This window comes from Oncorhynchus nerka, linkage group LG23, assembly GCF_034236695.1.
Source record: "Oncorhynchus nerka isolate Pitt River linkage group LG23, Oner_Uvic_2.0, whole genome shotgun sequence".
Classification (NCBI taxonomy): domain Eukaryota; kingdom Metazoa; phylum Chordata; class Actinopteri; order Salmoniformes; family Salmonidae; genus Oncorhynchus; species Oncorhynchus nerka.
The window spans coordinates 56143408-56170466 of NC_088418.1; the positions used below are offsets into that span (position 1 = coordinate 56143408).

General features: G+C 43.7%; 1 protein-coding gene across 2 annotated transcripts in view; it reads left to right on the plus strand.

The window, feature by feature from the left end:
* Positions 1-6922: 6922 nt before the first annotated feature.
* The window catches only part of LOC115106131 (acyl-CoA synthetase short-chain family member 3, mitochondrial-like), a 53651-nt gene continuing 33514 nt past the window's right edge, over positions 6923-27059 (plus strand). The window contains exons 1-9 of one of the 2 annotated variants that reach the window (XM_065008326.1): positions 6923-7512; positions 8736-8880; positions 9787-9975; positions 10781-10915; positions 12211-12351; positions 13151-13231; positions 13354-13449; positions 14640-14791; positions 23610-23713. In XM_065008326.1, coding sequence (XP_064864398.1) covers positions 7115-7512; positions 8736-8880; positions 9787-9975; positions 10781-10915; positions 12211-12351; positions 13151-13231; positions 13354-13449; positions 14640-14791; positions 23610-23713 — 1441 coding nt within the window. In that variant the 5' untranslated portion in view covers positions 6923-7114. Of the gene's footprint in view, positions 7513-8735; positions 8881-9640; positions 9660-9786; positions 9976-10780; positions 10916-12210; positions 12352-13150; positions 13232-13353; positions 13450-14639; positions 14792-23609; positions 23714-27059 lie in introns of those variants that run through there. The other variant, XM_065008327.1, reaches the window with a different exon arrangement.

Consider the following 27059-nt stretch of genomic DNA (forward strand, 5'->3'; position numbering starts at 1 on the left):
CACCTCAAGCTGAACCTCGGCAAGACGGAGCTGCTCTTCCTCCCGGGAAGGACTGCCCGTTCCATGATCTCGCCATCACGGTTGACAACTCCATTGTGTCCTCCTCCCAGAGCGCTAAGAACCTTGGCGTGATCCTGGACAACACCCTGTCGTTCTCAAATAACATCAAGGCGGTGGCCCGTTCCTGTAGGTTCATGCTCTACAACATCCGCAGAGTACGACCCTGCCTCACACAGGAAGCGGCGCAGGTCCTAATCCAGGCACTTGTCATCTCCCGTCTGGATTACTGCAACTCGCTGTTGGCTGGGCTCCCTGCCTGTGCCATTAAACCCCTACAACTCATCCAGAACGCCGCAGCCCGTCTGGTGTTCAACCTTCCCAAGTTCTCTCACGTCACCCCGCTCCTCCGCTCTCTCCACTGGCTTCCAGTTGAAGCTCGCATCCGCTACAAGACCATGGTGCTTGCCTACGGAGCTGTGAGGGGAACGGCACCTCAGTACCTCCAGGCTCTGATCAGGCCCTACACCCAAACAAGGGCACTGCGTTCATCCACCTCTGGCCTGCTCGCCTCCCTACCACTGAGGAAGTACAGTTCCCGCTCAGCCCAGTCAAAACTGTTCGCTGCTCTGGCCCCCCAATGGTGGAACAAACTCCCTCACGACGCCAGGACAGCGGAGTCAATCACCACCTTCCGGAGACACCTGAAACCCCACCTCTTTAAGGAATACCTAGGATAGGATAAAGTAATCCTTCTCACCCCCTTAAAATATTTAGATGCACTATTGTAAAGTGGCTGTTCCACTGGATGTCATAAGGTGAATGCACCAATTTGTAAGTCGCTCTGGATAAGAGCGTCTGCTAAATGACTTAAATGTAAATGTAAATGTAATGTAAATGTATATTGCCTCGTTATTGTTATTTTATTGTGTTACTTAAAAAAAAAAAAAAGTTTATTTAATAAATATTTTCTTAACTCTTGTTTTTCTTCAAACTGCATTGTTGGTTACGGGCTTGTAAGTAAGCATTTCGGCGCATGTGACAAATAAAACATTTGATTTGACATTCTGCTTTGCCATCGCGGTGTTCCGGACTGTTCAAATCCATCCAACAGGCAGCTGTTGACAGCTGATCAAAGAGAGCAGTGAGGAAATCAGTGTAAACATGTGGGTGTTGTGCTGGCACTATATGTCAGCTCTTCTGGAAAACATATCCTATTCCCTATGGAGAGGGAGGGAAATGCCATCTACATATCCTGTATAGTGGTACTATGACAGACACACGAGGCATTTGCCTTATGCACTCAACAACTTTCATTCAACCAGCCAGGTCTCGGCAGAAAAGGCAGGTAACACGTCCAGGTGCCAAATGAGAATAAATCAAACGTGATCTAGTACTAGAGGTTAAGATCGTTCGGCCAGTAACCAAAAGGTCATTGGTTCGAATCCCTGGGTTTGAGCTCCAACATGCAGGACTTGCAAGACTTGAGCAAGGCACTTAACCTTAATTGCTCCTGGAAGTCACTCTGGTTAAGAGGGTCTGCTAAATGACTAACATTTAAAAATGTCAAATGTAGCCAACTAGTTTGTATTTCTGATCTCTGAGAAGCCAAAATTTGTCAGGATAAACTGGCAACCATCCAACACAGTCACATCAAGTCAGTCATGTGATTGAAACTGTGAGGAAACGGTTCAGAAGTAGCTACTTCAAAATTACTTCTGACAAATGACAGATTAATGAAACTAAACATCTACTGCTTTGCTACATTAAACCCAGTCACACAGTAGGGTATAAAATTACAATCATTATAATTACACTAAATATCGTCTCATAAATCCACTTTTATGCTGGAATATTGTAACATTGGGTTTAAAATCAATCATAGTACGATAAAATAATAATTATATAGACTTATACATAGGCTTCAACCTGCCTTTAATGAGTAGCCAGTGAGTGGATAGTGTGTTTCGGTCCCATACAAGCTCACACTGACTCCTCAGGGTAGCCTAGTGGTTAGAGCGTTGGACTGGTAACTGAAAGGTTGCAAGTTCAAATCCCCGAGCTGACAAGGTACAAATCTGTCGTTCTGCCCCTGAACAGGCAGTTAACCCACTGTTCCTAGGCTGTCATTGAAAATAAGAATTTGTTCTTAACTGACTTGCCTAGTAAAATAAAATAAATATCTAACAGAGAGGAAGAGACGTGAATGGAAGAGCCATTATGATTAAACCCAGTGCAGCCCCTGTTTACAGGAGATCATTGTGTCCACTGCCTGCCTGTGCCCCGTGCCAGACACAGAATGGAAATGAAACATATCCTGCTAGCAGCACATGCACTACAATAGGAAGAAGTATTGCTTTAACGCTTGGTACTGGGATTTACAGAGCCCTTCAGGTTGGACAAATTAATCAGTGGCTGATCAGAAACCTGTACAAATCCATTATCATGTTGAGCCATGCAGACAAACCAGCTACAGAGAGTTTACTGCACTAAGGCCAGGCACCAGAAGCTGAAATGCCATTTTTGCATCTAACTATTCATTTTCAGATTTGTTGGTATATTGGTCCATTAATATTAGTATTTTCAAAAAGTAAACATACCATTTGAAAAACACTGGATTAAAATGTATATTTGTAATACTACTGTCATCAACATTTGAATGAATTTTAACCACTTTAAATTGGACATACAGTATATCACAAAAGTGAGTACACCCCTCACATTTTTGTAAATATTTGAGTATATCTTTTCATGTGACAACACTGAAGAAATGACACTTTCCTGCAATGTAAAGTAGTGTGTGTACAGCTTGTATAACAGTGTAAATTTGCTGTCCCCTCAAAATAACTCAACACACAGCCATTAATGTCTAAACCGCTGGAAACAGCCCAATTAGCCATTTTCCCTCCCAGGTGTCATGTGACTCGTTAGTGTTACAAGGTCTCAGGTGTGAATGGGGAGCAGGTGTGTTAAATTTGGTGTCATCGCTCTCACACTCCCTCATACTGACTGGTCACTGGAAGTTCAACATGGCAACTCATGGCAAAGAACTCTCTGAGGATCTGCATTTTTTTTTTTGCTCTACATAAAAGATGGCCTGGGCTATAAGAAGATTGCCAAGACCCTGAAACTGAGCTGCAGCACGGTGGCCAAGACCATACAGCGGTTTAACTGGACAGGTTCCACTCAGAACAGGCCTCGCCATGGTCGACCAAAGAAGCATGTGCTCAGCGTCATATCCAGAGGTTGTCTTTGGGAAATAGACATATGAGTGCTGCCAGCATTGCTGCAGAGGTTGAAGGAGTGGGGGGTCAGCCTGTCAGTGCTCAGACCGTACACTGCATCAAATTGGTCTGCATGGCTGTCGTCCCAGAAGGAAGCCTCTTCTAAAGATGATGCAAAAGAAAGCCCACAAACAGTTTGCTGAAGACAAGCAGACTAAGGACATGGATTACTGGAACCATGTCCTGTGGTCTGATGACACCAAGATAAACTTATTTGGTTCAGATGGTGTCAAGCGTGTGTGGCGGCAACCAGGTGAGGAGTACAAAGACAAGTGTGTCTTGCCTACAGTCAAGCATGGTGGTGGGAGTGTCATGGTCTGGGGCTGCATGAGTGTGGCCGGCACTGGGGAGCTACAGTTCATTGAGGGAACCATGAATGCCAACATGTACTGTGACATACTGAAGCAGAGCATGATCCCCTCCCTTTAGAGACTGGGCCGCAGGGCAGTATTCCAACATGATAACGACCCCAAACACACCTCCAAGACGACCACTGCCTTGCTAAAGAAGCTGAGGGTAAAGGTGATGGACTGGCCAAGCATGTCTCCAGACCTAAACCCTACTGAGCATCTGTGGGGCATCCTCAAACGGAAGGTGGAGGAGTGCAAGGTCTCTAACATCCACCAGCTCCGTGATGTCGTCATGGAGGAGTGGAAGAGGACTCCAGTGGCAACCTGTGAAGCTCTGGTGAACTCCATGCCCAAGAGGGTTAAGGCAGTGCTGGAAAATGATGGTGGCCACACAAAATATTGACACTTTGGGCCCAATTTGGACATTTTTCACTTAGGGGTGTACTCACTTTTGTTGCCAGCGGTTTAGACATTAATGGCTGTGTGTTGAGTTATTTTGAGGGGACAGCAAATGTACACTGTTATACAAGCTGTACACTCAATACTTTACATTGTAGCAAAGTGTAATTTCTTCAATGTTGTCACATGAAAAGATATACTCAAATATTTACAAAAATGTGAGGGGTGTACTCACTTTTGTGATATCCTGTACATCAATAATGGCAAAGCTCAGCTCACTACCTTAAATTATACCACTTGAAGCCCATTTCATAGAGAATGTTACAGACTGGACTATATTTAGTAACTTACTTTTAATAGATGGTAATTGGTTCTAAATAGGGGTTTGGCATTTGGTAGTCTAAATTTAGTGTACTTGTCTTTAACTGCCATTTCCCAAAAGACAGGCTCTTCCCACACAGCATCTGCATTCACACAATTTTGTGTGGTAATCCTTAGAAGTATTTTCCAGACTTTCCCACAGGGAATTGTTGATATGTTTGAATGTTAACATGTCTATTTATTTCCATTTTAGCACATTTATCAGCCAAAACATGACACCCACTCTGTATTCAAGAGCATGTTGTGTCTCAACCAATGGAAGGCACAACACAAAAACCTCAGATGATGTAAAATAGGCTCTAAGCTACAACATACTGTGTGTGAACTAAAACATAATTCAACGTTTTTGGATAATTAAAAAAAATGTGTTTTTCCAGAAATGATCAAATAGTTTGACAACCATGTTGTTAGCATTTAAATGATATCAATCTCAACTGTTGGTTATCTTTTCCAGTGATAAAGACATGGATATCTTGTGATATGGTGGGGTATGCAAAATGTGTCAACTTCGAGCACCTTCATCTCTTGAATGTTTTGACATTCAGATCCAAAAAGTCACTTTCTGAGCACTTCTAAAATCATCATATACGTATGGAAGGTTTCCAATCAAAAGGGATTCTGTCAAAAGGTGATTTAATTTAAATGCATTTATCCTCTTATATTGCACTACTTGGATTCTGGATCTCTTTCTGTGGAATACAGGTTGTTGATAGAGTTCTGCCAATGCAAACTGAATCAACTGACACCAGCAATTTCATTACGTTTCATTCAATTGATATATGAACTCCTTTACTTGCAGGCTGCCACAAAGGCTGTGTGTAAGAATGACGTGTTTAGCATTGATTGATGCCTGAGAAACCCAAATGGAAAACATTAGTCAGGGCATTTGTAAATCACATTGGACTCAAACGCCAGCCAGATTGATGAGTTGCTCAATCATTGTTTCCAAGTACCAGAGTCGACTCGAGATAGGTATTTTTCTGTGGAGTAAGCAGCATTGTGGATAATTACCATAGACTCGCTGATGACATTGATGTAGTGCAGGGGACGTGGGCAACAACATCTGAGCCGACAGCAGTCAATGAACGAAAGACACAGGCAGTGTGACGAGATAAAGATGTGCAAAAGCAAGTCTTGTGTAAGCACTTCAATCAACATGTTTGCAAGACTTCCCACATTGCATTGCTCTTCACTCTAGTAGGTCTATAGAGGCTGCAAATGCTATGGGAAGTGAGACAGAACTCATGATCAATAATAAAGTACATTCAGTGTGTTCACTCTTGCGCTTGAGGAGGCAGGACTTGACTTCTTGGAACATCCATCATTTTCCTTAATTGCTCTCCATATGGCCATTTTACAAATACCCTCAGGGCTTTTCCAAGGAGCTGCTAACTACAATATTTGCCATTAATCCGAGTCCTCAATAGATAATTTAAGATCAACTTTACCCTAAAGGACCTCAGGACTTCCGAGTGTTTCAAATAAACAGACAAGGTCATTTTGGTAAGGTGTCTGAAGCAGGGTACACAGTGTGCAGCAAACTCTGCTCACTGAACACCATTCAACACACCAATGGCTGAACATTTGTTTGTTTGTTATACTATTGTACACAGACAAATTGTCTTCAGATCTGTTGGTGAGCTGAGGATTCAGCAACACAACATTAGCAACTCATATTTTATATGGAATATAAGACTAATATTAACAATATTTTATGTGCCCAATGCTCCGTGAATTTGCAACGTCTTCATCCTGTTCATGTACTTCAGTCTTTTGTATCAGAACAGCATTCGATAGAATAGAATAATGTATTTCTTGGCTTCACAACATTCAAGTTAAAGTAAAATAATTTATTTTGATGGTTCAAGGTATTTTATAAACTGCTTATTATGAAGACAATCTAGATACGCATCTTTAAAGTATCTATTAGGAAACCTTTGATAAAGCTCACAAATAAAAATCTGGGTAACACTTTACAATCTCTCCCGATGTTCTTATTAGGCCTATACTTTGTAGATGTTCCTGCATAATAGCCAGGGCCGGATTCCAAACAGGTATGCAGGGTCAGGCTCAGGGCACGCGCCCCGGGGCAAAACGTTTAGAATAGCAGGAAATTAGCTTTAAAACGGCAACATGTTCTCTTAGCCTGTAGAGCAGAATTATAAAACTGCACATTTTTCTTTCTGCACCATGGCAAAATGTGTTGAAATACAGGAAGTTAGTTGAGCATGTTGTTGTTGCTTAAATGTACCAAATCAATTACTAGCAGGCTAAGAACTGATGAAAAAAATTATTAAAATGATAATTATGAATTTCTATGGGCATAGTTGCAACTTGCAGAAGTTGTCTCAAATCGCACCCATTATCTCATTCTTAAAATTGACAAAATCAACAAGAAGTGCATGCATGTTCTCTTGTGCAAGCACTCACTACTAGTATGAAGGGAATCTTGCCAAGATTGACTAACCCTGAGAACAGCACTACGCCTGAATCAACTTCCCACATCCAGTTCATAGTTCGTATTTCCATCGAAGTGGCTTTTGATGACGCTGTAGCCACTATCGAGTCTGAAGAAGTCACAAACACCTTGATAACTCTGCGGATGAGATCAAGGGCTCCCTCTTTCGTCTTTGGCAGCACACGTCTAAACTAGATTTAACCAGGAAAACACATTCAGGAGCCTAGTTTACCAACACTTCAGAGATGCCTCTTTTTCGGCCAACAAGATTAAGTATGACTTTAAAAAATGTCATTATCGCAAAAGTCAGACCAGAGAATGGTATTGCTTGTAAAGGTTACTGCACTTCCCTTGCCATTCCAAATACCAGGAGCGAGAGAAGGCTAACTTTGGGACCGTTAAATGTCTTTCATTCCTGGACAGCGACTGCACAGCGTGAGTTGAGAGTTCTCTCATCTTTGTCACCAACTAACGAGCAACAATGTAACAGAACATTAACAACAAACAACAACGCATACGACGAAGCTTTCAGAACAGCGAGGGATGACCCTGAACAGTTCTGGGGTGAAGTAGCACAGAATGTAACCTGGTTTGAGCCATGGAGCCGAACAATGGACAATGGGGACGCCATATTTCCAAAGTGGTAACTATTTACTGTATGTTGATAAGTGTCAGTGCATCGATACCAATGAGGTGAACGAATACCGGTTTGTTGCATAATGGTAAATACTAGTCATTTTACAACCGCTGGTGAACGACAAAGCAATGGTAAAAGCTACTATTAATTACATGGGCATTATCCTGCAAGTCGTTTCGGTGCAACGTCGAATTCGCTCAGTCAGTCACACTTGGGTCACAGAGTGTAAACCCAGTGGCGAGACTTCCGGGAACGCTTGCAAAGCAGACCAGTCCTGGGTTTGAGATGTCAATGAAAGAGGTGGAAAACTCTTCCTTAGTTGTTCATTTTTTCGAAATCTAAAGGCACAACGTAGATTTTAGCAAATGTCCTACTTAACTAGTTGAACATATTACTACTCCCAACCTTGTGAAATATGTTTTTGACGAAAATGAAAACATCTATATATTGAAGGATATGCTTTGAGACATGCGCAGTTCGGCGCGAGACAACCTTTCGACCCGATGACGTTATCTGAGCACTACCTCCACCTACCACTTTGGCGCTATACAATTTATCCTACTACTTGAAAGCATTAAATGTGTGGACGATACATTTATGTACAATGTACATACAGTTAGTAGTCTATGACTATCCAATTGTGAAATATAATGCACTAGTGCTTAATTGTTACATATTTTGTAATGGTTGTCAGAATTAATTTTGTGCACCAAGGTCACATTAAACCATGTATAGCTGTCCAAAGTATTTGATGACAAACCTCACAAGATGAACCTTTAATTCTGCATGGTAAAAATCCACTTATGCTCTCTAGATTGACCTCAGTGTTGTAATCATTTTAAAATCAAAGCCATATGTCTAGTGAGCGACTGTGCATGATGTCTCATCTTTCCGTGTGCGTGCATATTAAAAACAACAGGAATCCAGACACCATCTGCTTGTCTCAGCACCTCAGTACCTCAACAGAGCTCATAGTGAGTTGAGAGTCCCATTTCATCAAAGATCTGGGGTTGTACATAGTTTTTCCTGCAACATACAGGATCTGCCATTTTGGACTGTGTTCATTTTATCATACACATTCTCTAATTGTAGACCAAGCTACAATGTGCTTACTGTTATCTTTGTTATTTCATAACATTGATAGATCTATAGTGAAAGTATTACAGTAGTTATTTATTGTCTCTTAATGACAATATGCTTCCTGTAATGTGGGGTTTTCTCTTTGTAAGGTTCGCCGGGGGGAAGTTGAATGTTTGCCACAATGCGGTGGATCGCCATGTCGAGAGCGGACGAGGAGATCAACCGGCCATCATTTATGACAGCCCAGTGACTGGAACTAAGCAGACCATCACTTTTAGAGAACTACAGGAACAGGTAATGATCTCAACCACTTTTAGAGAACTACAGGAACAGGTAATGATCTCAACCACTTTTAGAGAACTACAGGAACAGGTTATGATCTCAACCACTTTTAGAGAACTACAGGAACAGGTAATGATCTCAACCACTTTTAGAGAAATGCAGGAACAGGTAATGATCTCAACCACTTTTAGAGAACTACAGGAACAGGTAATGATCTTAACCACTTTTAGAGAACTACAGGAACAGGTAATGATCTCAACCACTTTTAGAGAACTACAGGAACAGGTTATGATCTCAACCACTTTTAGAGAACTACAGGAACAGGTAATGATCTCAACCACTTTTAGAGAACTACAGGAACAGGTAATGATCTCAACCACTTTTAGAGAACTACAGGAACAGGTAATGATCTTAACCACTTTTAGAGAACTACAGGAACAGGTTATGATCTTAACCACTTTTAGAGAACTACAGGAACAGGTAATGATCTCAACCACTTTTAGAGAACTACAGGAACAGGTAATGATCTTAACCACTTTTAGAGAACTACAGGAACAGGTAATGATCTCGACCACTTTTAGAGAACTATAGGAACAGTTAATGATCTCAACCACTTTTAGAGAACTACAGGAACAGGTTATGATCTCAACCACTTTTAGAGAACTACAGGAACAAGCAATGATCTCAACCACTTTAGAGAACTACAAGAACAGGTAAGGATCTCAACCACTTTTAGAGAACTACAGGAACAGGTAAGGATCTCAACCACTTTTAGAGAACTACAGGAACAGGTAAGGATCTAGGACATCCCTCTAAGACTCTAGGACATCCCTCTAAATATACATTTTCACCCGTATGTTGTAACATACTAATGCCACCCCTAAGCAGCTTGAACCCCTTCCCCTCCTCTCTGCCCAGGTGTCCAGGCTGGCTGGGGTCCTGGTGAAACACGGGGTGTGGAAGGGCGACCTGGTGGTCATCTACATGCCCATGGTGCCCCAGGCCATGTTCACCATGCTAGCCTGTGCCAGGATCGGAGCCCCGCACAGCCTCATTTTTGGGGGATTCGCCTCCAAGGAGCTGTCTGTCCGCATCGACCATGCCAAGGTCAGCCGGCCATCATAGCTTCACATTGTGTCTCTTTAGTTTGATGTGCTGGATGACACGTCCCTTTGTTCTCTCAATTTAGTTTGAAATGGACCATATGCACTCAAATATATTTAGCTATTTGGTATTTTCTCCACTGTCAGATCTGTTTAATGGTTGAATGGTTAAATGTGAACTGTACATGCCACATTTATAGGACTGTTTATAGAAGAGTTGATGGCCCACTTTCACAGTCACATCGTAATATTGCAGTAGATAAAGGTCTCACTGATGCCAAGTGAAGCACTTTGTTGGAGGGATTTCATCAAAGCAGCCGGGATATTAGCCAGTATGTGACTCTGACGCTGAATTGCGTATACTGAAATCCTTTTAAGCTATTTAAGCCAGATCTTCAAGCCTTTTACGTTCTAGGCCTATATAACATTCAGAGAGGAGCACCTCCACTGTTGCTGAAGATTCCTCCTCAAGCATTTGGGTAGAGTTGATTAGCCTGTTTTATATTGTATTAGAATGAACGACATATTCGAGACACTCGTTCTATGTTGAATGAGACAGTCATTTCAGATCCCTTAATACATTAGATCAGTAACCCGAGGAAGGTATGACGGTGTGCAGATAGTAATTGAGAGGTAACATCGGTCATATTGATAGTACGTTACATAGTCAGAACATGGCCTTTCAGAATGTTCTGACTTACATTTCAGACTAATGCATTTGTTTGAGCTGTGTTGTATCACATCTCTTAAGTCTTGTTTCTTTTAAGAGGCCCCCGGTAAGCACACTGTGTGAATGCTGTGTCTTCCAGCCCAAGATGATAGTGACGGCCTCCTTTGGCATTGAGCCTGGCAGGAGAGTGGAGTACATTCCCCTGGTGGAGAAAGCCCTGGAGCTCAGCTCTCACAGTCCCTCCAAGGTCCTCATCTACAACCGGCCTGGCATGGTGAGGTCCATAGAGATAGAATACAGTTCTATGTTATTCTGTGGTAAGGCCTAACTCACTAACGTCAACTCTCTCAGAGATATGCCTGTCATTTCCCAAAGACAATAACTCTGCTGACATGCAATAGTTGTACATTATCCTCTCTATTTCTTACCTAATGCTATTACTTCCTGAATGGACCACAAATACGTTTCTAGTATATATATAAATCTGATTATTTCAGCCGTGAGCTTGTATGGATGGTTGGATGGATGGATGGTTCGACAGATCTGTCGCTCCTAAACGGCCTGTTGAAACAAAGTTGGGAGAGCGAAACGGTGCGCATGAGGGACTGAATCACGCAACGCACTCAACGCTGAGATGTGCCCCTAGGCTGTGGTGGGGAGCCTGGCACAGGGTCAGAGTGAAACCAGGCAGAACCGGTAGAATAAAAGACAGTCAATTTCCCCCAAAACAGCCAGCAGCCACTTACAGTAATGTGTTGGCACTCCAGGAAACTGAAATGAGTTTCTTCTCAACTCATAAAAACAGCCAAATCTGTGCTCAGGGAAATCATTCTAAAAATGCTTTGCAAAGTATTTTAATCACTCTGCTCAGGCAATCTTTCACACCTATTTTATTAGTACCACCGATGTTTGGAATGTATCACAAAGTCTGGGGCTTTGCACCCTGACTGCTGCTGTATTACTAGTTACCCTAGTAGCTATTTTTGATTATGCAACACAGGGAGGATACTTTTAAGGTGATATGTTGTCATGGAAACTGTCTGAACATATCACTTGGAGAATATGAGATGCCCCCCCCCTTTTTTTTCATTGGTAAATTACCGCTCTGATGAATCTTAAACCACTCTAGTAATCACTATGAAAAAGCAATGAGTGGTTCTAGAGAAGTGGACTTCAAAACCCACCCATAAGGCCCTCATTAATCAGAGAAGGGTCCTACTACTGGATTCTATTATTTTGGAAGAGAACAATTCAAAAGCAGCTCAAGATTTTGGGGGGTCTTCTCGCCTTTCCCTCGGCCTTTGGACAGTTGGAATTCCGCATGTTCTGCATCATGAAAGCTCACTTATTGAAAAATGCACAATTGAAAACCCAAGTTGTGACCACTATAAAACACTTTTCTTGAACTGTATGACATTGGTGGTCGGATGAGCCTTGTTGAGTTGTGCACAACTAATGGATCTGTTTTAATCTGTCTTTTATGTCCACGTGGTAAAAATGATTGAATGTGTGTCTCTTGAATGTGTCATGGAAATAAATGCATCTCTCCTGGTTGATTGTCTGCAACAGGAGAAGGTGTCCATGCACCCTGACCTCAGTCTGGACTGGGAGGAGGAGATGTCCACTGCACGTCCTCATGACTGTGTGTCTCTCCCTGCCAGCCATCCTCTATACGTCCTCTACACGTCTGGGACCACCGGAGCTCCTAAGGTACAGCACTCTGACTCGACACAACAAGTTCATTACAGAAAGGGGAGTAAAGACCCACTGGGAACAGACATCAGTTCAACGTCTACGTTTGATTTACATTTGGTTGAGTTGTCAACGTGAAATCAACAAAAAATGTCACAATTTCTTTGGATTTAGGTTAAAAGTTGGGTGAATAAACAGAATCTATTTTCCATTTTCATTCAACGTCATCACATTTAATTTTTTGGTTGAAATGACATAGAAACAACGTTGATTCAACCAGTTTTTGCCCAGTGGGGTCTGACGACTTCTTTCATAAGGAAGCCAGTCAATTTCACAGTTTAATGCATATACTGCAGTAGACTTTCCATGGCTCTGCAAATGTGAATTAAGTTCTTTCTAAACTGTACCACCATGAGATAGATGAGACAATGTTTAAACCAGATCTGAATATGATAGGGTAGTACTGAATATGAGGTGAACCATTCAGGAGGTTGAGAAATTGACCGGAGGTGGATCTAAATTGGAAAAAACACAGCTCCAGATAGCTCCCTTTGTCTTTAGCACCCAGATAATATGAAATATCCACCCGCTGACCTTTTGTTCTCAGACTCGTAGTCACCAGTGAGATCTATGGAGGAAACAGCTGAACTCCTACAGGTTATGTTACCATACATCGTAAAAATGGCCTCACGAAATAGTTGAATTGAAAAAGAAAGATTTATACAAGGGTTTGATGTAAAATAAAAATGAACCCGTTGAGAGCTTGTTGCATTCGTCTTGCATCAACGTTCGCCTCTTTTCTATATCTTCCCCTCAGGGCGTTGTCAGGGATACTGCTGGATACGCTGTGATGTTGACGTGGACCATGGCAAACATTTATGGCCTCAAGCCTGGCGAAGTAAGTCCATGTGAAACATCTCCAGTGTTCTTTATCATTGTATTACAGAACATACACCATAAACATGCACAAACACAGTACCGTATGAATTCTCTCATCTTTCTCTGCCTACTCTCTACTAGGTATGGTGGGCAGCGTCTGACCTGGGCTGGGTAGTGGGCCACTCCTACATCTGCTACGCCCCTCTCCTCCACGGCAACACCACCATTCTATACGAGGTATGTACCTTAGCCTAGATAGGCCTATTATAATGACCTGTGAACGGGCCAATTGACTGGTCAATTGACTCCAGAAAAACAAACTCAACTTTCTCAAGGACTTGCCCCTTTCACTCAGTGATTCCAAATGCTTTGCAGATTACTCTATTTAAAGATAATGAACACAAGAAAAATGGACTCCTAATGACGTATGATTATATGTGGTTTCAGACAACCGGCCTCTTGATATTCATGCACATGATCATCATTGCAAATTTACCACCGCCTCATTAAACCAATATTCACTGGCTTGAAAAGGCCCAGTTAGGTTGAATTGAGGAATTTATTTGTATGAAGAGCTGCTGGTGATTCTGCTGTGCTTGGGCCCTGGTTAAATGACCCCAGGGGGTTGGGAGAGAGGGGTGGGGAGGTAGCCTCCATGAGCAGTCCTTTCTGTCTCATTAGCCTTTTGGTCTCTGTGGCTGCTGGAGGATTGGAGGTGGGTGTTGAATTCATCAGCCTGGCTTTAAGCAGAGCCTGTTGTCTGGCTGCGTTTGCCTTGTGGAATGCACTGCTCCTGTCTACCCTACACCACACAAGACCTTCTGCCCTCTCACTGATCAATACACAGTCATAGATATTCACACTGAGAGGAAATTAAGTCCCTCAAGTCTGTTGTTGTTGATTTCCCAGCTCGTTTTAATCTGTCTCACTCTCTCTCTCTCTCTCTCTCTCTCACCCCTCGTCTCTCTCTCTCTCTCCTTACTGTACGAGCAATCTCGCCGACTGAACCTTCAGAGAATAAATATCGTTTCCGCTCGCCCGTGGGCTCTTCCTCACTCTGAATTTTGTTGGTGCACAATACTTTCCCAACAGAGTAATCTTGTTTCTATTCATCAGTTTCAGCCCATCTGTCTGGGCTCCAAATATTATTTTGTCTCCATTTCAGCAGATATCCCCATGAATATTCATTCTGTTCGGCACAGTGGAAGTGTTAATGTTGTGGAACGTCAATAGGAACAAAACTTTATGGCCTTAGTGCTGTTCTTCTGTTTGATAGGTGGCTGGCTGAGTCATTACTACCGCAAGCCTCTAAAAACAGCTTGCTCTGAATGTACCGCTACACTTCAATACCCAACTGGCGTGTTCATGTAAGCTTATGTCCTCAGGCTGTTTGGGTTTGTAACGGATCTCTCTCTCTCTCTATGCAGGGAAAGCCTGTTGGGACACCGGATGCCGGGGCGTTCTTCCGCGTGCTGTCAGAGCATGGTTGTTCCTCCATGTTCACCGCGCCCACTGCCATCCGAGCCATCCGCCAGCAGGACACCCATTCCGCCATAGGGGCTCAGTACCCCCTCACCAGGTACCCTCACCACCCAATCCCCACATATTGACATAACACTGTGGAGAGGGTCCATTCAACAACGGTCGTGGTTAGCTCTGTTTTGTACCCTTTCTGCCCACTTGAAGTAGGCCTACCCTTTATTCCTCTCAACGTCCAGAGACTGGGTACCTTTCATTCATATCCAGTGTTGTCCCCCACTGGCTGAAGGTTTTGGCGCTGCCTACCCACTCTCTTGTTAGTCTCTGTCCATCTGCTGGAGCAGTGTCCCTGCCTGGCCCAGGCTCATCACTCACAACCTGTGTTCCCATTTAGACCTGATTGAGGTTTAATCAGGATGGATAAAACACCTGCAGGGCATTCATTCCTATTACATAATACTGTGCTGCTGCCACGCTGATAGACACACAGGGAATCACTGAGTGCTGTAGAGAGCCCCAGGCAATGCCATCTTTGATGGTGCCTGGTTCAAGGGACTGAAGTGATTGTTATCCACATGGGAAATGTCATCATTTATATTGATAATAAATCTGTTGAAAATATAGTTCTGGTTCCTTAATATTTTGAAACAGAATCACAGTCAATCAGGTATAATGTGAAAATAGAGGGGAAGTGGTGGTAACTTATTTAGATTTTTCTCCACACCTGTTGCACAAAGTCATAAAACAGGGACTTTGATCTTGGGTCATAGTTTGCCATTTAATAATCTGCATGTGGAGAATTTGAAGGTATTTGTTGTGCTGTTGGTGAACAGTGTTTTGCCTCGACTGCTCCAGGCAGACCCGAGACAGAAATCCCAAAGGGATTGAATTCATTGTTTTCCCTGGACTATAACATGACATTCTTTCTGTCTGCTAGTTGTTATGATGGACTATGCTTCAGTTGTTGGTTTCGTCTTGTGCCATGCAGCATCTTTCCATTATTGTCTTTCTCCCAGAGGGAGCAGGTTAGTGAAAGACTACAGCAATTCACTGAGAGAGAATTGATGCACAAACACAACAACCACAATGTATGATGTTTCCAGAATCCAGACAGACTCAGACAGTAGTCGAATATCCGGTTGACCTTTGTGTTTCCTTGCCTGGAGACAAAACAGACAACCATCAAATATATTCTTCTCCCTCCTCTACTACCAAACAGGTAGCGGCATTAACAGTCAAGAAGCAGACACTAGACGTGTAGCTAGCTACACTAGCTGTTTTACAGCTCAGGAAATTGGATGTTCTCAGTGAATGTAAAAAGAACGCAATCCAGTAAAGTTGAATACAATAGCAATTCATGTCAATTAAAATATTATTTCTCTATTTCCCCACGTTCTCATGAATTGATTATAAACTAGTAGTTTGAAAGGCAAGCGTTTTGAGAACACTTCATTAAGCATTAAGATACTAAAATGTTCCTTAAAGGACTTGCCTTAATTCACGCGTGGATGGTTGCTCCTATGAATGGGTTGTTGCTGGTACCTCGTCAGTATATGGCACCGTTATCAGTAGGCAGTTTGGTAGTAATATGATGTGGGTGGATAGCATATGAAATATTCATCACGTTCTCTCTCTCTGATAAGCTCACTGCAATAGCCTCTTCTCAGCTCCTAGCTCAGTTACATCACATGCGTAGCGAATTGCACTGATTCCTGTGCTAAAATATACCACAGAGCCCATAACAACTATTGCTGCCCGTGACCGAGCCTGGGGAGAAGCCACTTCCATGGACCAGAGCTAAGAGGATCTCCGGGTACAGAGGGTCAGTGAGGCAGAGTGAATGCTTCAAACGTAGGCTTTATTACATCGCTTACCAACAGAAATGAGGCTTTATTACATCACTTACCAACAGAAATCAGGCTTTATTACATCACTTCAAATCAAATCAAAATGTATTTGTCACATACACATGGTTAGCAGATGTTAATGCGAGTGTAGCGAAATGCTTGTGCTTCTAGTTCCGACAATGCAGTAATAACCAACAAGTAATCTAACTAACAATTCCAAAACTACTGTCTTATACACAGTGTAAGGGGATAAAGAATATGTACATAAGGATATATGAATGAGTGATGGTACAGAGCAGCATAGGCAAGATACAGTAGATGGTATCGAGTACAGTATATACATATGAGATGAGTATGTAAACAAAGTGGCATAGTTAAAGTGGCTAGTGATACATGTATTACATAAGGATGCAGTCGATGATATAGAGTACAGTATATACGTATGCATATGAGATGAATAATGTAGGGTAAGTAACATTATATAAGGTAGCATTGTTTAAAGTGGCTAGTGATATATTTACATCATTTCCCATCAATTCCCATTATTAAAGTGGCTGGAGTTGAGTCAGTGTCAGTGTCAGTGTCAGTGTGTTGGCAGCAGCCACTCAATGTTAGTGGTGGCTGTTTAACAGTCTGATGGCCTTGAGATAGAAGCTGTTTTTCAGTCTCTCGGTCCCAGCTTTGATGCACCTGTACTGACCTCGCCTTCTGGATGATAGCGGGGTGAACAGGCAGTGGCTCGGGTGGTTGATGTCCTTGATGATCTTTATGGCCTTCCTGTAACATCGGGTGGTGTAGGTGTCCTGGAGGGCAGGTAGTTTGCCCCCGGTGATACGTTGTGCAGACCTCACTACCCTCTGGAGAGCCTTACGGTTGAGGGCGGAGCAGTTGCCGTACCAGGCGGTGATACAGCCCGCCAGGATGCTCTCGATTGTGCATCTGTAGAAGTTTGTGAGTGCTTTTGGTGACAAGCCAAATTTCTTCAGCCTCCTGAGGTTGAAGAGGCGCTGCTGCGCCTTCTTCACGATGCTGTCTGTGTGAGTGGACCAATTCAGTTTGTCTGTGATGTGTATGCCGAGGAACTTAAAACTTGCTACCCTCTTCACTACTGTTCCATCGATGTGGATGGGGGGTGTTCCCTCTGCTGTTTCTTACCAACGGAAATGAGGTTTTATTACATCACTTACCAACAGAAATCAGGCTTTATTACATCACTTACCAACAGAAATCAGGTTTTATTACATCACTTACCAACAGAAATGAGGTTTTATTACATCACTTACCAACAGAAATGAGGTTTTATTACATCACTTACCAACAGAAATCAGGCTTTATTACATCACTTACCAACAGAAATCAGGCTTTATTACATCACTTACCAACAGAAATCAGGCTTTATTACATCACTTACCAACAGAAATCAGGCTTTATTACATCACTTACCAACAGAAATCAGGCTTTATTACATCACTTACTAACAGAAATCAGGCTTTATTACATCACTTACCAACAGAAATCAGGCTTTATTACATCACTTACCAACAGAAATCAGGCTTTATTACATCACTTATCAACAGAAATTAGGCTTTATTACATCACTTACCAACAGAAATGAGGCTTTATTACATCACTTACCAACAGAAATGCTTACAAATAAGACACTTAAAGTATAACTTCAAATAACAAAGCCTCTCAGTTTAAGATAACCTTTCAGCCCCAAACTGTCTGCTGCTACTGTATCTCCAGTCCTGTCCCTCGAATGTGAGCAGCAGCAGCCTAATCAACTGTCGGGGCTGATTGTCCAGCCAATCACACATTAGCCTCTCAACAGAGAAAGTACTGGAAAGGCACTGGAATGATAGGTAGGTCATGACCGGCCTCACACGCCAGTACAGTAGGTAGTGGTGTATGCACCTGTCAGTTGGTTGCGATTCGCAAACATTTTTTAAAGAAGAAGAAGAAGGCGCTGGAAGGGCACGGCAAGAGGGCTTGTCTCCTCCAGTGCCACAAAGTCATTATGAATGCACTTTCCTATGTGCTGATTTTCAGAAAATTAGATTTGCCTGTGTAGCACTTTCCAAGTGTTGAAAGGTACAGACATGCCAAAACCACAAAATTTCAATTTTCAGCCCAGTATTTGGTTCACGCTGGGTACTTCACGATGACTATTGTTATTACGACACATGAGTTGCTTCCGTGGAATGGCTCTGCACTGTAATGGCCTTGGAGCATTATCAGCAAGCTTGAGCAATTTCACTCGTCACCCCAGATGTCAGAAAAGTAATAGAAAAGCGGGTTTGGAGCTCTCTGGAGTAGGATTCGCATCTAGCTCTACCGTTCAACCCACACAGAGGAACAATCACAGCACCATGGAGCAAGCACCATTTCATAGCCCTTATTAACATAGCCCGGAGCACTAACTCAATGCTCACAGGCAGAGCAGACTCTTACTTATTGGGTGACAAAGTTCATGATTTCAGTCAATAACATTTTCCAGCTTGTAGCACCAGGAAGTGTGGCTTGTGACTGACTCTGCCTGTTTGCTTAACATTTGCAGGATTTATATCATGCATTATCTGGGATGTCATGTGCCATCTTTCAAATCAAATCAAATCAAATTGATTTGTCACATACACATGGTTAGCAGATGTTAATGCGAGTGTAGCGAAATGCTTGTGCTTCTAGTTCCGACAATGCAGTAATAACCAACAAGTAATCTAACTAACAATTCCAAAACTACTGTCTTATACACAGTGTAAGGGGATAAAGAATATGTACATAAAGATATATGAATGAGTGATGGTACAGAGCAGCATAGGCAAGATACAGTAGATGGTATCGAGTACAGTATATACATATGAGATGAGTATGTAAACAAAGTGGCATAGTTAAAGTGGCTAGTGATACATGTATTACATAAGGATGCAGTAGATGATATAGAGTACACTATATACGTATGCATATGAGATGAATAATGTAGGGTATGTAACATTATATTAGGTAGCATTGTTTAAAGTGGCTAGTGATATATTTTACATCATTTCCCATCAATTCCCATTATTAAAGTGGCTAGAGTTGAGTCAGTGTCAGTGTGTTGGCAGCAGCCACTCAATGTTAGTGGTGGCTGTTTAACAGTCTGATGGCCTTGAGATAGAAGCTGTTTTTCAGTCTCTCGGTCCCAGCTTTGATGCACCTGTACTGACCTCTCCTTCTGGATGATAGCGGGGTGAACAGGCAGTGGCTCGGGTGGTTGTTGTCCTTGATGATCTTTATGGCCTTCCTGTAACATCGGGTGGTGTAGGTGTCCTGGAGGGCAGGCAGTTTGCCCCCGGTGATGCGTTGTGCAGACCTCACTACCCTCTGGAGAGCCTTACGGTTGTGGGCGGAGCAGTTGCCGTACCAGGCGGTGATGCAGCCCGCCAGGATGCTCTCGATTGTGCATCTGTAGAAGTTTGTGAGTGCTTTTGGTGACAAGCCGAATTTCTTCAGCCTCCTGAGGTTGAAGAGTCGCTGCTGCGCCTTCTTCACGATGCTGTCTGTGTGAGTGGACCAATTCAGTTTGTCTGTGATGTGTATGCCGAGGAACTTAAAACTTGCTACCCTCTCCACTACTGTTCCATCGATGTGGATAGGGGGGTGTTCCCTCTGCTGTTTCCTGAAGTCCACAATCATCTCCTTAGTTGTGTTGACGTTGAGTGTGAGGTTATTTTCCTGGCACCACACTCCGAGGGCCCTCACCTCCTCCCTGTAGGCCGTCTCGTCGTTGTTGGTAATCAAGCCTACCACTGTTGTGTCGTCCGCAAACTTGATGATTGAGTTGGAGGCGTGCGTGGCCACGCAGTCTTGGGTGAACAGGGAGTACAGGAGAGGGCTCAGAACGCACCCTTGTGGGGCCCCAGTGTTGAGGATCAGCGGGGTGGAGATGTTGTTGCCTACCCTCACCACCTGGGGGCGGCCCGTCAGGAAGTCCAGTACCCAGTTGCACAGGGCGGGGTCGAGACCCAGGGTCTCGAGCTTGATGACGAGCTTGGAGGGTACTATGGTGTTGAATGCCGAGCTGTAGTCGATGAACAACATTCTCACATAGGTATTCCTCTTGTCCAGATGGGTTAGGGCAGTGTGCAGTGTGGTTGAGATTGCATCGTCTGTGGACCTATTTGGGCGGTAAGCAAATTGGAGTGGGTCTGGGGTGTCAGGTAGGGTGGAGGTGATATGGTCCTTGACTAGTCTCTCAAAGCACTTCATGATGACGGAAGTGAGTGCTACGGGGCGGTAGTCGTTTAGCTCAGTTACCTTAGCTTTCTTGGGAACAGGAACAATGGTGGCCCTCTTGAAGCATGTGGGAACAGCAGACTGGTATAGGGATTGATTGAATATGTCCGTAAACACACCGGCCAGCTGGTCTGCGCATGCTCTGAGGGCGCGGCTGGGGATGCCGTCTGGGCCTGCAGCCTTGCGAGGGTTAACACGTTTAAATGTCTTACTCACCTTGGCTGCAATGAAGGAGAGTCCGCATGTTTTCGTTGCAGGCCGTGTCAGTGGCACTGTATTGTCCTCAAAGCGGGCAAAAAAGTTATTTAGTCTGCCTGGGAGCAAGACATCCTGGTCCGTGACTGGGCTGGTTTTCTTCTTGTAGTCCATGATTGACTGTAGACCCTGCCACATACCTCTTGTGTCTGAGCCGTTGAATTGAGATTCTACTTTGTCTCTGTACTGACGCTTAGCTTGTTTGATAGCCTTGCGGAGGGAGTAGCTGCACTGTTTGTATTCGGTCATGTTACCAGTCACCTTGCCCTGATTAAAAGCAGTGGTTCGCGCTTTCAGTTTCACGCGAATGCTGCCATCAATCCACGGTTTCTGGTTAGGGAATGTTTTAATCGTTGCTATGGGAACGACATCTTCAACGCACATTCTAATGAACTCGCACACCGAATCAGCGTATTCGTCAATGTTGTTATCTGACGCAATACGAAACATATCCCAGTCCACGTGATGGAAGCAGTCTTGGAGTGTGGAGTCAGCTTGGTCGGACCAGCGTTGGACAGACCTCAGCGTGGGAGCTTCTTTTTTTAGTTTCTGTCTGTAGGCAGGGATCAACAAAATGGAGTCGTGGTCAGCTTTTCCGAAAGGAGGGCGGGGCAGGGCCTTATATGCGTCGCGGAAGTTAGAGTAACAATGATCCAAGGTTTTTCCACCCCTGGTTGCGCAATCGATATGCTGATAAAATTTAGGGAGTCTTGTTTTCAGATTAGCCTTGTTAAAATCCCCAGCTACAATGAATGCAGCCTCCGGATAAATGGATTCCAGTTTGCAAAGAGTCAAATAAAGTTTGTTCAGAGCCATCGATGTGGCTGCTTGGGGGGGGGTATATACGGCTGTGATTATAATCGAAGAGAATTCTCTTGGTAGATAATGTGGTCGACATTTGATTGTGAGGAATTCTAAATCAGGTGAACAGAAGGATTTGAGTTCCTGTATGTTTCTTTCATCACACCATGTCTCGTTAGCCATAAGGCATACGCCCCCGCCCCTCTTCTTACCAGAAAGATGTTTGTTTCTGTCGGCGCGATGCGTGGAGAAACCCGCTGGCTGCACCGCCTCCGATAGCGTCTCTCCAGTGAGCCATGTTTCCGTGAAGCAAAGAACGTTACAGTCTCTGATGTCCCTCTGGAATGCTACCCTTGCTCGGATTTCATCAACCTTGTTGTCAAGAGACTGGACATTGGCGAGAAGAATGCTAGGGAGTGGTGCACGATGTGCCCGTCTCCGGAGTCTGACCAGAAGACCGCCTCGTTACCCTCTTTTACGGAGTCGTTTTTTGGGGTCGCCGCATGGGATCCATTCCGTTGTCCTGGGTGAAAGGCAGAACACAGGGTCCGCGTCGCGAAAATCATATTCTTGGTCGTACTGATGGTGAGTTGACGCTGATCTTATATTCAGTAGTTCTTCTCGACTGTATGTAATGAAACCTAAGATGACCTGGGGTACTAATGTAAGAAATAACACGTAAAAAAACTGCATAGTTTCCTAGGAACGCGAAGCGAGGCGGCCATCTCTGTCGGCGCCGGAAGTTCTCAAGGAAGGAATATATGTGCGATTGATATACCTTCTCATTGCAAGGTGACACGTACAATGTGCACATACACAGCCACACACAGACACACACAAGTGCACACACAAGCACACAAACACATGCACACTAAATGTAATTATGGGGGTGAATGTTTCCTCTCTCATTGTTGTTAATGAGACATAAACTTCCACAGTGAGACTATGTTAGGTATAGTACTGTGGGGCTATTGTTGCCTGTCCAAGGCTGAATCTGGGCCTCTGAAGATATGGAGAAATGTGCTTGGCTTTCACCCACCCACTTGCATGAATTACACACAGATCCAACCATCCGTGGCTGCCTGTCTCTCCCGCCTCCTAACATCTGTAGTCAGATTGTTCCAGAGTAGGAGCAGGGAACACAGTGCAAGGTGTCACGGGTGAGATTTACATTTAAATGGCGTGCTGTGTAGAATACGGAACAAAGAACAGCAGAGTGATTCTCTGGATGTTCTGTCGAGATCTGTGACCCTGCTTCTTCTACCCATTCTCATTCAGATTGCACCAAGACCCTCACCCTGACCCAGATAACAGACCAATCAGAGGAGGATGGTGGGAGGAGCTATAGGAGGACAGGCTCATTGTAATGACTGGAAGAGAATATATAGTATGGAACATTTTCCATATGTTTGATGCCGTCCTATTGATTCCATTCCAGCCATTACAATGAGCCCGTCCTCCTAAAGCTCCTCCCACCAGCCTCCTCTGAGGCCTATACGAATTAGAATTCCTTGAGTTGTTATGTGTGGCAAGAGGCCATGGAAACTGTATGGCCTTAGACGTTTTAACAGCAAGTCAGTCAGGCACCTCGGGGGTTTGTGGTATATGGCCAATATACCACGGCTAAGGGCTGTATCCCCCCCCCCCCCCCCACACAGGCCTTATTGCTTCATTATAGATCTGCCAGTACTCTATTACACTGTTCTGGCCTATAGAGCCTGACTGCTCTCTCTGTTCCTCCAGATTGAAGAGCCTTTTCTTGGCTGGAGAGCGCTGTGACGTAGAGACTCTGAACTGGGCCAAAAGGAGCTTTGGCGTACCTGTACTGGACCACTGGTGGCAGACTGGTAAGACTTTCATTCGCTACTGGAACATCATAATGGACACTACATGTTACACTAGGACGATGGTTAGTTTTCTTGATACCGGCTGTGGTAATACATCTGACCCAACATCTCCCTATATCTCATTTAAAGGCTCAGAATGAAAGAATAGTTGTAACAAATTATAAATGCAGGACTCTATTCTCTGAGCACCTTTTGAGAATATTAATCTATTATAGTTTTAGTCTATTTTTGGGGTGTACTCTGAAATTGTCAGTGTGAGTGAATTGTTATTACAGTCTTGGTAGTATTTTATCAGCCCATTGACATTAATTCGGCCTTGAGAAGGCGTAACAAATAGCCATATCTCCACAGTATAACTCTTCCTTGAAATCCCTTGCAGGGATTAAGTGCATGGACTATGCTCCCGATTTAATTCATCCTTCGCACTGTATACTGTATACGGAGCACCAGAGGAAAGGCCATTTCTTTCACTACGCTCCCACAGCTACCCAATTAACTTAATCAGCTTCTCAATCTAACCTCATTAATACTAGTCCTTTCAAAGCAGTTCACAGTTCATCATTCATAGACCGCGTGCTGTGGTCTAGTAGCTTTACAATGGATAAGGAGGGGAAGTTCTTGTTGGTGGAAGTGTGTGATTCATTTTGTATATAATACCTCCCAATTGACCTATCATCCATCATCACTGTTGTCTATATTGGTGATGAGATTTGTAATTGGGGTCTTGAGTGCAGGGCTATACTGCATTGTTTTCCCCTGTTTCTCCTGTCACATTCGAATGACTTTAGAGTCACTAAAACCCTATTAGCCACCTGGTGGGTGATTCCAGCCAATGTTCCAGACAGCGAGCCATCATACAAATATCCCTCTCTCCCTCGGCTCGATTACCCCCAGTCCCACGAAACAGTGATACATGTGGTAGAGAAGGCGGCACGAGAAAGGCATTGGATGCCTTGTACGTTTATAATTTTTTTTACTATTCTGTGTGCCTCAATGGTAATCAATCGGGGAAGAGCAGACATCTCTGTGTTAAATATGGGATTTAAAAAAAGACATGGACGTTGAGAATGTACGGGTGAGAGAGAATCCACCTTACACGGTCTTGCATCTCAGCCCAGATTAGTTTGGGGAGATGGCTCTTTCTCTTCCAGACCTCCCTGGAAATGGGTGTTGTTAACTCAGTAGCAGTAACCTACAGGAGTTACCACGCAAAACTGGGCTTTTGTTTATTTGTATTTCTTTATTGAACCAGGTAGGCTAGTTGAGAACAAGTTCTCATTTGCAACTGTGACCTGGCCAAGATAAAGCATAGCAGTGTGACACAGACAACAACACAGAGTTACACATGGAGTAAACAATAAACAAGCCAATAACACAATAAACAAGTCAATGACACAGTAGAAAAAATAAAGTCTATATACAGTGTGTGCAAAAGGCATGAGGAGTTAGGCAATAAATAGGCCATAGGAGCGAATAATTACAATTTAGTAGATTAACACTGGAGTGATATATGAGCAGATGATGATGTGCAAGTAGAGCAGAAAAGTAAATAAAATAAAAACAGTATGGGATGAGGTAGATAGATTGGGTGGGCTATTTACAGATGGACTGTACAGCTGCAGCGATCGGTTAGCTGCTCAGAAGGTTGATGTTTGAAGTTGGTGAGGGGAATAAGTCTCCAACTTCAGCGATTTTTACAATTCGTTCCAGTCACTGGCACCAGTGAACTGAGATAAGGCGGCGCTTTACCTAGAATACACTTAGATGACCTGGAGCCAGTGTTGCACATTCACCCTCGGATTGGATTGTTTATGTCATTCAATCTCAATTGTCTCAAGGCTTGAAAATCCTTCTTTAACCTGTCTCCCCCCATTCATCTACACTGATTGAAGTGTATTTAACAAGTGCCATCAATAAGGGATCATAGCTTTCACCTGGATTCACCTGGTCAGTTTGTCATGGAAAGAGCAGGTGTTCTTAATGTTTTGTATAGTCAGTGTATATGGAAAGCTGTAGGAGTGCATTGTTTTGCCTGAAATCGATGGTGCTTTGCCCCAGAGTTAAGGTCAATTCCATTTGAATTCCAGTCGATTTCCGAAGAATTTAAATGCAGCTGGTGAACTGGAAAACAGAGGAAATGTCACATTGATCAATTGAACCTCAGTTAATTCCACTAGCGCTAACAGAGTTGAAATGGAATTGACCACTCTCTTTGGCGCCACTCTCCTCATATTTCACTGATCAGTCATGAGTGCTGTTTTAGCAGGCACGCCACACAGGCATTATTACATAAGGCTTTTTGGCAAGGGTGTAAATCTGCTCTGAGGGGCCAATGGGGGATGAGGTGGGATGAGTGATTGACATCCCAGCGTGTGGCCCTGACACACACACACACACACACACACACACAGTCTCCACATTGAGCAGATAGATCAAAGACTGCCTCCTACTGGTTGGCTGCTACAGTGTGATCTGAACGGCCAGATGGCACACATATACACACACACGAATACAAACACATATCGACACACACACACAGTTCAGATGAGTGTAAAGCCACTGGCTGTCTCCGTACTGTCTCCTCTTCTACTCTTCCTGTTTGCAGGAGAGTCTCAGAGCCCGTCCAGCACGGAGCTCAGAGGACGGGTTTATGAGACACCTATCAGTCTGAATGTCTTTAAAAGACTCCTTTCTTTCCCAGCTTGTCCTTTGTGTATAGCGCATCCATTATCTTTGTGTGTGTGTGTGCGTGTGTGTTCTTTTCTGGCTCTTTAACTCTCCTAGGAGGTGGTTCTTCTCCATGGTTGTGGTGTTGATGTGAGGTTTATCAAAGACGACAGGCTGATTCTCAGAGCATATCCTTGGTGCTCTCTCTGTCAGTCCTAGCCCTGAGGGGTATGATAGGATTCCTTCACACTGTCCTCCTACGGTTCGCTGAAGTTCAGTCAAACCTCAGACTGCTGATAGATTGAGTTGGAACAATAACCCTGGCACCTCCCCAGCTTCTCTGTGGTGCTAGTGCAGTCCAAACCAGGGAGCTTCATCCACTGCAGGCTGTGTGATTGGCCGCAGCACTAACCTCAAAGCCATTACTGGGAATAAAGGCCTGCAGTTCTCAACCTGTTCACTGGAGAGTAAAGGAGTCTGTCTCTGACAATAACCAAAAGTCCCCTCTCACCCTGGTGTGTGTGTGTGTGTGTGTGTGTGTGTGTGTGTGTGTGTGTGTGTGAGAGAGAGACAGAACTCAGACAGACTCAATATGTTGAAGGGACCATAATGAATGAGAGCAGTCTGTGTTATTGTGAGAGATGAGGAAGCTGCAGGCATGTTCTGTTCTCCATTGTCA